This window comes from Hippocampus guttulatus, chromosome 19, assembly GCF_054856545.1.
Source record: "Hippocampus guttulatus isolate MCC_2025c chromosome 19, RoL_Hgut_1.0, whole genome shotgun sequence".
Taxonomy (NCBI): Eukaryota; Metazoa; Chordata; class Actinopteri; order Syngnathiformes; family Syngnathidae; genus Hippocampus; species Hippocampus guttulatus.
Window position 1 is genome coordinate 3607400 of NC_141279.1, and position 11308 is coordinate 3618707.

At 41.7% G+C, this 11308-nt stretch overlaps 1 protein-coding gene across 1 annotated transcript; it reads left to right on the forward strand.

Moving 5' to 3' along the window:
• The first annotated feature begins 4971 nt into the window (after positions 1–4971).
• Positions 4972–7622, forward strand: LOC147189581 (lithostathine-1-alpha-like). The gene is made up of 6 exons (XM_086138866.1): positions 4972–5718; positions 5856–5918; positions 6043–6129; positions 6242–6364; positions 7175–7277; positions 7430–7622. The coding sequence occupies exons 2-6, from the start codon at positions 5856–5858 to the stop codon at positions 7510–7512; spliced, it is 459 nt and encodes a 152-aa protein (XP_085994992.1). The 5' UTR covers positions 4972–5718; the 3' UTR covers positions 7513–7622.
• The last annotated feature ends 3686 nt before the right edge of the window (positions 7623–11308 follow it).

Genomic DNA, 11308 nt, shown 5'->3' on the forward strand with positions numbered 1-11308 from the left:
TAACCCTAGTGGCCTCACTGCACTGGTCAAGCTGTGTGTGCAAGAGTGGGGATTGTGTACGCTCATACTTCAGCAGTTGCCCAGCAGTCCACTCTATTGCACTAAATTGACTAGGAACCCCAAACAAAACCATGTGGCCCGTGTGTGTGTCTGTGCGTGTGTGTCTGTGTCTGTGTGTGCATGTGTGTGTGCAAATGTTGCTTCATTTTTTTCCTCTCAGGAATGACACGCATGCTGAGACTAAGTGCAGCATGCTAAAGTAGTCCAACTTGAGTCCATTTGGCGTGCTCATTGTCATCTGCCCTTTGTGATTGAAATTGATTTCTACAAAAAACAAAAAAAATATATGCTGTCGTGTGTGTGTGTGTGTGTGTGTGTGTTTATTTATATATATATATATACCTGTGTATATATATATATATATTTTTTTCCCCATGTCACTCTATGGAAAGGTGTTTGATCATATGTACGGTAATTCCCATTTTAATACCACCATAATTGCAGTTATAGAAACCATCAATGCTTGACAGAACACAAGGTAGCAGTGCATACAAATTTGTCATGTAACAGCATATGGGGCAGTTCATCACACTCATAAACAAATGTTAACTCTTTTTTTTTTCTTTTTTTTTAATTGATGCAGCGAAACTTTTCTGGATTACTTTTTAAACGGATTTGGAATCTCCCCTTGTTTTTTCTCGAGCAAATCCTGTTTTCATAATATCCATCCATCCATTTTCCGAACCGCTTGATCCTCACTAGGGTCGCGGGGGGTGCTGGAGCCTATCCCAGCCATCTCCGGGCAGTAGGCGGGGGACACCCTGAATCGGTTGCCAGCCAATCGCAGGGCACACAGAGACAAACAACCATCCACGCCCACACTCACACCTAGGGACAATTTAGAGCGTCCAATCAGCCTGCCATGCATGTTTTTGGAATGTGGGAGGAAACCGGAGCACCCGGAGAAAACCCACGCAGGCCCGGGGAGAACATGCAAACTCCACACAGGGAGGCCGGAGCTGGAATCGAACCCGGTACCTCTGCACTGTGAAGCCGACGTGGTAACCACTGGACTACCGGGCCGGTTAATATTTTCATAATATTAAAAAATAAATTAACTTATGAATTAAGGGTTTGGTTTTGCACCAGTTTTTTTTTTTAAATGTCAGAGCGATAAATTACAACGCATGGTAAAATCCATATGGTCCAACTTAAAAGTAAAAAAAAAAAAAAAGAAAATATCTCTAAAACCTAATATGCTAGGGGGGAAAAGAAAGTAATTTCTGAAATCGGGTTTAAGGACACATAAAGCCAAAATATGCGGTATGCCATTGTAATCAATATTTATCGAATAACATGACACCAAGGTAAAATCTTTCCAGAAAATCACCACAGATGTTGATTATTAAGCGCATAATGATGCATTTTGCTCGTCAAATTCGGTTGGAACTTGTGAGTGTAAACAATTCACACCATGGTTGGATGAAAGTTATGCTGATGTCATCAATGGCCGATGCTGACGGCTTGAGACGGACTACCCCGAGCACTGTTGTCTTTGTACATTTTATGCTCAAAACAGACGAGATCCCTTCCAGCTTGTGTTTGCGCTACAGCAAATAAATCGATTAGCATGCCCGCTAATGTACACTTCTTTATCTGGACAGACTGGACTTACAGTAATATGGATGATGTGCTGTCGTTGAAGCCCTTTGACAGAAAATGACTCAGTGTTTGCGTTGGTGCACGTGGCTCTGTGTTTTGTTTGTGTGTGTGTGTGTGTGTGTGTGTGTGTGTGTGTGTGTGTGTGTGTGTGTGTGTGTGTGCGCGCGTGTGTGCGCGCGCAGGTGCATCAGTAGTGTTATGGAGCCTGGCTCGTCTTCCAGCTTTGCAGTCTCATTAAGATAAGCCGCTTCCACTCAGCTGATGAATGTCAACAAGTAGTGAGTCAAACTCTAGACGTGACAGACGTGCACACACATTACACACACGGGCTCATCACGCTCGATTTGTTTATTTTTCTCTGGAAATAGCCAGGACGGCGTACACGTGTCTATCTATCTTTCAGCACAAAATGCACTCTCGTGTCGTATCGTGATTATATTACCCGCGGTTCATGCTATTTAATGGGGGGGGGGGGGGGGGGGGGGTTGCTTAGGAAATAGATTGTAATCCATCCATTTGTTTCCTCCAGCCTTTGTCCTCAATGGGATCACGGGTGGTGACGGAGCCTCTCCCGGCTGACTTTGGGCAGAAGGTGGGATACACACTGGAATAATCGGGAGTGAATTACAGGCCAGATGACTGAAAGAACCAGGTGTGTCAAATTTGTCACATTCACCCAATTGGATTGGAAGTGGGCCGGACCAGTGTGGTTGTGGCCCAATAAGCTGTCAATCACAACAAATAGTTTTGGTGCACAAACCGGTACCAAAACCAAGTACATTCGTAAAATATTCACCTTTTTGTCTGATGACTGTGAATTTTGTGAAACTGTATAAATGTTGAACCACCTCCACGTATTACATACGCAGCGAGCAACAAATTGAAGGATAACTAGTTTTGACATCAGAAGTCAAGAATAATGGGTTGTTTATTACATTGTAACATTTCAGATGAAAATTTGAAATTTTGCTTCAGATTGTAGTTGACATGCTTGAATTGCTTAAGCGGGCCACATAAAATGATGTGGCGTGCCAGAACTGGCCCCCGAGCCTTGTCTTGTGCACCTTGTGTTACAGGGTGCATGAAAGGGTGAAATATTCGCAACTTACAGATCACAGTGGAGGTATAAATGCACAGGCCATCAAACCCTAGACATCTTTTTAAATGATTGAGACAATCTCAACTGACTCATCACACCATACAAACTAAAACGGTGCGAGCGGTGGGCATGTCAGCTGAGTCGCAATGCCGTGAAAGTTGTATGAAAGTGTTTTTCCTGGTTTATCTCAGAAATGAATTAGAAGAAAAGCAAATCATTGCTGGTCTTTATGAGAAATCCAGAGTTGGGCCAGTTCAAGACTAACACATTTGGGAGTCTAGTCAGGGGACAAGACCGAGAGCTTCAAAATGTGGTCTTGGGACCGGTCTCAGATCTTTTCAATGTGACTTGATGCCGAGGGCAATATCGAGCAATCTTGACGTAAGCAGGATTGACAAATCAGTATCTTGGCTATGCCAATGTCACACCCAAATGATTCAACTGCCGAAAAAAAACTTTCATTCACTGCTACCCTGTCGTTGCCCAATAAAATAAATAAATAAAAAGATCAAAGCGAGTCACCAGCAATCCAAATTTGGGCCTAACAAAGAAATCATTTATTTCCAGCCATCCACTTTTGGAATTCTTTGTCATCATTCGGGTCAGGACTCAACTCGTTTTTGGCAAGCGGTGGGCTCATCGCAGGGCTATAAAATAACAGTGCTGAATGGATGATCACGTCACGGCAATTGTGTTTCTGGCATTTCAAAAATCTTTCCTCAAGCATCGAAATTGATGCCCCGGAGGTCAGCCTCAGTGATGTTTTTTTTTTTGGTTCCTTTTCCTCTCTTACCAAGGCTCTTCTTCCATGAGCAGTTTCACTGGTCATGGAAAGACTTCTGGTCTTCAGAATCAGAATCATCTTTATTGGCCAAGTATGTAGAACACACAAGGAATTTGTCTCCGGTATAACACGCTGCATTAATATCATCATAAACAAGGACATGACAAATAAGTATGGAAAAATGAAATATGGAAGGACATTTCATAATGTAAGTGAACCGTAGTGCGGTGGTACCATCCCGTGACAACTGTCAGACAATGTGCAAAGTATCAGGCAGAGCTAAAGTGATCAGTGGTAGAATACAATACCATAACAGTTGTACAGTTGGTGCAAAAAAATCATTGAACCGTTTTAAAGTGACCAGTAGCAGCTTTTGTAGGACAAATAGTGTGCAATTGTGCAGATGTCCTTGAGCGCTTTGAAGTGTCTGGTGCGGTGGAGTATATGTCAGTGACTGTTTAGGGAGTTAATGGCTAGAGGGAAGAAGCTGTTTAAGTCATTCAGTACCAGCCAATTCTGGACCAAGTCTGAAAAGACGTTTAAAAACGTCTTTGGGAGTGAATGGGTTAAGTGTCTGCTGGATTTGGTGCGCATGGATCAGTAGCGCCTGCCTGAGGGGAGTAGCTGGAAAAGGTGGTGGGCAGGATTGAAATTGAAGGATTTTGAAGGCCACTCTGCTCTTCGGAACCTTGAGTCCTGGAGAAATTCTTTCGTAACCTTGCCCACAATTCTCTCTCTTTCTCTCTCTGATCTAGGAGCAATTGCCTCATATCGCAAAAATATTTCTACCTCCTCCCGCCTGGCTACTCTGTTGATATGAGGTGATGCATTACGTGCCACGTTACGGACGTGTTGCATTCACATAGAAGTTATTTTTTATTTTTTTTCCGAGGGAAAGGATTTATCAGAAAATCTGAAAGGTGCATCATGGCCTAAGGTTGCGGTGCATCAAGAGTTGCAAATCTTGTTGATAAGGTTGAAGGATCAAATAAAAATGAACTTTGTTTCACCTTCCTTGAAGCTGACGTTTTGGTTAAGTTTCTTTCCCGGCTTTGTTCCTTTTTTCGTGTAATTGCTTTTGTTCTTCAGGCATTCAAATACGAGAAGAGTAGCTGGAGCGTGCAAGTAATGGGTAAATAAACAGGTCCAATTGCATACAATTAACTGTCCTAAATTGTCTTCCAGCATGGGTTTACGTGCTACTTAGTGACAGTGTGAATTTTATTTTATTTTTGTGTGTGTGTGTGTGTGGCGACCAGTCCAGGCTAAAAATAGTTTGCCATTCACGCAAAGTCAGCTTGCCCTGAACAGGATAAATGATATAAAAAAATGGATGGATGAGTGGATGACGGAAAATGGTTGGACAATTGAACGGCACGCAAACAAAAATTATTGTTATGACTGGAACAGAAAAGTATTCTCTCGTTTTAAGATGCCAGTGATGCAGCAGAAGTACAGTACCTGCACTGCAACCATCTATCTATTCATCCATCTAGCTAGCATAGCTAGATGGCTCTTATCTTGTGTGGATTAGTCAAGATGACCAACGCAAAACATAATTTCCACTGACAATCCCGAGTCTCCGCCACTAACATTTGTTTTATAATACCAAACTCCCCTGTTGCACACACAGTCACACACACACACACACACACGTACAAAAATCTCTGGCATTAGACAGATCCAAATACTTTGTGTATGACCAAACACATGAACAGGACAGTTGAAGAAAAAAAAAAACACAGGGCATTCTGACAGCCAGAAAATACAACGAACAAATCCAAATAGTAGAAGAAGTAAAAGAAGCTAGGCTAACGGTTAGCTTCTAACCTACAGAGGGCAAGTGCTTTTGAAAATGGATGGACTGGTAAAATATTTCTATATTCGTCCCAGAGGTGTGGCTTTCGAGTTCCAAAACGGATTTGGCAAAGACAAGAACGTTAATGGTTTGTTTTGTTGTTGTGCGCGTTTCTTTGATGATGGACTTTAATTACAATTAATTACAAAGAAATAATGACCTTTTTTTGGGTTGTTGTTGCCGAAACTCACCTGAATTGTCATGTGACCTTGGCACCGATGGTATATTCACAAGTGACACAAGACTGTCAACCCAACCTTTAAAGGCGATCGCTCACCGTCGTGATCGTCAGCAGCAAACCTCGCGACTGCAAAGGTAACTTTTCAAACTCCATTCACCTTGTTAGGATTGACTACTTGTCTTTTTTTTTTTTTTTTTTGCTTCAACGTGGTCAAATGTCAATATAGCCTTCTTTATTTCTTACAAATAAGTGTTTTTCCATAATTGTACAGATGGCATTTACTCTTCGCTCATTCCTCCTCCTTTGCGTGATCAGTGGGGCGGTGACTAGAGCCGTAAGTCACACTCTCCCCCGCCGACTTAATACGTGAATGTGTTTATGGTTGTGTTTGCTCCATTGTCGTCTTCAATTGTGTCAATTTTCTGCAGTCTGATTTTGAACAATGTGCTTCTTCACAGTGGAAGCGGTGTCCAGAGGGCTGGATTGAGTTGGAGCACCGCTGTTACATCTACCAGAGTCAAGAAATGACATTTTTAGGAGCAGAGGTTTCGAAAGCTTCCATGCAGTACATGTGGATTTTAAATCATTATGTGCTGATTTGTTTATTTTTATGATTTTTTAATTTTTTTTTTTTTTTTTAATTCTGCTTTCTTTCAGGAAGTCTGTAATATTCTTGGTGGGAATCTGGTCTCCATCCGTAATTCCCTGGAAAATGCAGTAGTTTTTGATCTGATTCAGAGCGGCCCCACAGCCTGGATTGGACTCCATAATGCAATTTTGGTAAGAACCCCCCCCCCCCAAAAAAAAACACTGGGCAGTCCAAGAAAATGAATGTCATCCATATTCTGAATGTTTTCATTACTCTCTTCTGCTTTTTTTTTTTAATTGAGTTAAAACAGTTTGTAGATGTCAAAATGACGCACCTGTGTCAAAATGCCCAAAGGATCAAGAATTACGGCATACTTGACACACTTTTAACAGTCCACGGGAAATGAACCGGATGGGAATGGTGGATTTTTTTTTTTTTTTTGTGCCTATAGCGACTAGGGCAGGGGTGTTAAACTCAAGGCCCGGGGTGCCAAATCTGGCCCACCACTTCATCTTACGTGGCCCGTGAAAGCCAATCAAACATGTCAACTTCCACGGTGCCCCCTAAAACCTGAACCAAAATTCTCATATATAAAAAATAACAGACATTGTAAGCATTTTCTTGTTCCCAAACCGTTCATTACAGTAACTTAAATAGTTGAACAAACAGTTCTTCATGATTTCTTGATGTGGTTTCACAGTCAAAAGGGCCCTCCAAGGGGAACGGTAACGACAATGTGGCCCGCGACAAAACTGAGTTTGGCACCCCTGGACTAGGGGCTAGAGACTAGCATCTTGTGATCAATCCACGAGTCGAGAACCCAAGCGTGAGACACTTGGCAAGACCCCATAAAGATAGCAGACGCATTGATTGCCTTTTTAGACATCAACAACTTGCGTACGCAAAGAAGAAATGAGATGTAGGGTCGGCGGTGTGTCATTATCAGTCCGCTGGTATCCATAAGTATGGCTCATTCAAATCTGACTTTGTTTTTCCGACAGGATCAGGACTTCCTATGGACCGATGGCTCCATTGTGAAATTCACCGCTTTTAATTCTGAAGGGCCTGACGGCTTGGGCAACTGTGTCCAGTTTTCTAGACTCGGTATGTTAAGTTGGCAATGAAAATAATGCTGTCATACGTCGACATTTTGTCGTCATCTATAATGTGGATCCGCATGCCTTGTTATACTGGCAAGTTTTTATTTTTTATTTTTAATGAAGCACATCTAACATTTGAACATTTCTTTCTTTCAGATGGATTTTGGCAGGATCATCCCTGCGATGTGAGGGCCCCATTCGTTTGCATCCAGGATGTGGAGTTTTTTGGCGGCTTCTAATCTGTCCTTTTACCACCGCGTCTTCTGCCACGACGTCTTTCCCGAATCATTATGACGCAATGACGCTCTTTTCTTCCTCCAAAATGCTGAGTTATTGGCAACACGCTGATATGTTCATTAAAAAAAAAAAAAAAAATCGCATCTGCATTCAATTGTGTTCGGGTATTGTCTTATGAAACTTGTCGATGGTGTCGCTTCTTCACAGAATGGCTGCAACAAATCCAACATATTCAATTGGTAAAATAATGTCTTTTTTTGTTAATTTGAAGATAAATGGGACAGAATGACCACCGAATATTACTTGCTACTTAACCCTTTCGGGGACAGCGGTGACGACAGTGGACAGCTGAACATGTTATCAGGTTACAAGGGTACAGGAATGGGTTAAAGGACCCTCAGTATGGTGTCAAGATGGTCCATTTTTCTCGAACAAGCTCATTTTTATGTATTGGTTGAGCACAATTAAACTGGCATTCATTTTCAATGTCGATCCATTTTGGAGCAATCGGTAAAGAACTAATTTCCCACCCTCGGGGCGTCTTTGGGGGGGGGTGGGTCTTTGAGATGAGGTTGATTCTATACATATCTACATGCACCGATTCCGATCTGATTGAAAAATAATCTATTTATGGGCGAAACTATACAATACGATTCGGTTCAGTATGGAAGCGATATGACACTTTTGAGTATTTGAAGACAACAAACAAAGAAAACTTATAGAAACATTGCAAGAACCAGGGAGAAGTCATTCCATTGTAGATACCCCCCCCCCCCACCCCCCTTCTAGTGAGCCTAATCATGAGCCTGATCGTTTTTTAAAATTATTCTTTTTTTTTTTTTTAACCTTGTCTTTTTTTGCCATTTTACAGACAGATACATCGACAGATCATGGAAGAATATCCAGTGTGCTTTTGTGTCTCACGGGAGGTGACAGGCAGTGTCCAGTTATTGAGAAATGAGTCTCATTACACACACAAACAGTCACTCAACCACCCGATTGAACCCCTCGACCGGGTGAGTCACTCTTGTTCTCTATCTTTGGATGGCCAAAATGAATGGCCTCTTCGCAGCCTGCCATTGTCACCGTGCCAGTTGCTTCTCCGTGACAGCCTCGTAATATTAGCATATGCAAATTAGGAGACGTATTAATAACTAGGGAAGGCTGGAAAGAGCCACCCCTGGAGGGAAGTGACGCATGTTTCTTTCTGACAGCGTGGAGTGATTTGGAGTTGAGCCTGCCTTCTGTAACTCCAGGGTGTGTAACTCACTACAGCATATTTTATACTTCTTAAAACTCACAACAGCTGCATACATTTACACCAACAGCTAGTGTCAGAAAAAAAAAAACGCTCTGAAAAGATATGATTATACTATAATATAATTTGTTGCTTGACGGCCGCAAAGCAATCTGTACACTTTGACATTTCAAAATAAAAGTAGGCAACATTTATAAATAACAAGAACAACAACGAAAATCGATTTAAAATATACAACAATCCGCTTTGCATTGCCGTCTAGCAGATCGGAATCAAAAGTTGTTCTTCGTCAGTTCTGCATGTGTGTGGTTTGTGGAAGTTCTGAATTTGTTTGCACAGTAAGACTCAATTCAAATCAGAACATATTGTTGAATCCTAGATTTGTGCGTCAAATGTGCGCGCGCACGATTTAAGCACGCGGACGTTGAATGAATGAGGCCCGATGAGTGCTTCACTTGCCCACGTCTTTCCCCACTCGATGACAACAAAATTGTGTACACGATCAGTCCATTGCAATTTCTGACTGGAAGTTGCGCGACTGATCAATGCATCCTTTGCGTGCGTAAGTGAGGCAGATTAGAAGGATGGGCAATACTGTATGTTACGCCAAACAAATGAGTAAACAGGTTGTACGTTGCAAGTCGCGAACGAGAATCATCATTGGCCGTCGCCATTGAGATAAATGCTCAGCGCTAACAATGTCCGGCACTGCGTTATCTGATGGTTTTGTGAGACGTCATGGCTAATTAGCAGTGAGCAATGAACTCTTCGGGTGGAAGATAAAATTGGTACTGTAATTATGGTGGCTGACTCAAATCACTGGTAGCAGACAGTCATTCGTGGCAGGTTGTCCGAAGTGATTATTGATTTCTAAAAAACAAAAAAAAACAATGCATGTTATAGCTGAAAATATTCCACTGAATGAATGTTTGGATTTATAATTTTATGCTTTTGTGTGCTTACTAAAAAATAAAAAAAAATGGCTATAAAGCTCGTGGTCTGTGTTCACGCTCACAATGGCGCAAACCACATTTTTCTCGCTGATCTCACTCATCTGCAAAAAAAATCCAAATAAAGCCAACCTCATCATCACCGAATTAAGAGTTCATCCGTGTGTCTCTTTGATGAACATAATTCTCGATTTTTTTTTCATGCACTGTTGCCAGGAAAACAGATTGTGCAACATAGTGATAGATGTCATCATAAGTGAGTTAAAACGGGTTACCTCACGTTACCAATTGCTTTTTCATTTTTATTTTTTTCCCCCTTCGTGGAGCGCATATGTCAGCCCCGCCCCTGTGCAATTATCAAACAGCTGTATATTTTGCTGGTCCACAGAACGTTCAAGTATTATTCAAAATTGGAAGATGAGATGCCAAAAACAAAAGAGTGGTTTGTTAACGTCAACCTTTAAACATTGATGCTAGAGCAAAGTCGTCCGCACAGGAAGACGACTCAAACATTTCACTTCGCAACGGTGAGCTAGACGTCCTAAAACGAAAATCCAAGTAACAGTCAGGTTTTTATTTGTTGCCAGGCAGACTCCAAGGACTTCCATTTTAAGCAAATTACAGACCCGTAGGAAGAACTTAATCGAACATGAGAGATGGAATTATAACGTAGAGCAAGAGCCAAAGTGTATCGAAGGAAGGACACCGAGCGGGTGTGTCAATTACGGCCATAATTGTCACCTGCGGGCTCGATGTCACGTTCGCTTCATTTTACGCGGCAAAGCGCTTGGCTCCTACATCTGGCCGGCTGATGAAGAGACAGCATGCGGTGCCATGGAGACGGCCGGGCTGCCTCGACATGGGGTAGCTTCTTCACAAACGGCATCACACGAAGCACATTATCGGAGGCGAGTGGAAGACACTAGCGGGAAGGACAGAAGATAAAATAATGTGGTGAGATGGAAAAATATAGATTTTAACACCACTTTATCAGATATCTGTGACATAAGTTATTAAAACCTAATGCTCATTTTTTCAAAGACCAAAAACACCAAAGTGTTTACGAATTAAAGCTTGATTGATGAAACATCTGGTGTCTGTTTGTTTGGTTTTTTTTAAATCTTTCCGGATATCCATATATTTTCACCAGAATACGTTTGCTGGCAAAAATTGGTGAGTTGTCAGACATTTTGAGACCACCCCCAAAAGCCAATTCAGGATAACAAAAACAGCAATTCATAGAGGGCAGTGGTGCTCAGGCCCACAAAAAAAAAAAAACATATATATATATATATATATATATATATATATATGTGGTCCCAGAGGGCTTATAATCAACCCGTTTTTGACCAATGCCGTCATATGTGGCTCTGCATCAAATCCATCTCTTGTCATGTCGTCGCGGTTCCAAAAAACCTCCACCTCAAGATGTCTCAATGACTAATGGCCCACAGCTCTCATTTTGCGTCATCACCAATTGGCTTGAGGTCACACTGTTTAGTTATGAAAACACATTGATGGCATTGCATTAAGTCCATGACGTTGACATTGCAATAGCAGGTATAAGAATTAATATCCAAATATTTCAGA

What these genes read in the sequence shown, in the direction of transcription:
- LOC147189581 (XM_086138866.1), top strand. Translation starts at nt 5,856, where the DNA reads ATGGCATTTACTCTTCGCTCATTCCTCCTCCTTTGCGTGATCAGTGGG. An exon ending in GACTCCATAATGCAATTTTG is followed by an intron (nt 6,365 to 7,174) that starts GTAAGAACCCCC and finishes TTTTTCCGACAG; the next exon opens with GATCAGGACTTCCTATGGAC. An exon ending in TGTCCAGTTTTCTAGACTCG is followed by an intron (nt 7,278 to 7,429) that starts GTATGTTAAGTT and finishes TCTTTCTTTCAG; the next exon opens with ATGGATTTTGGCAGGATCAT.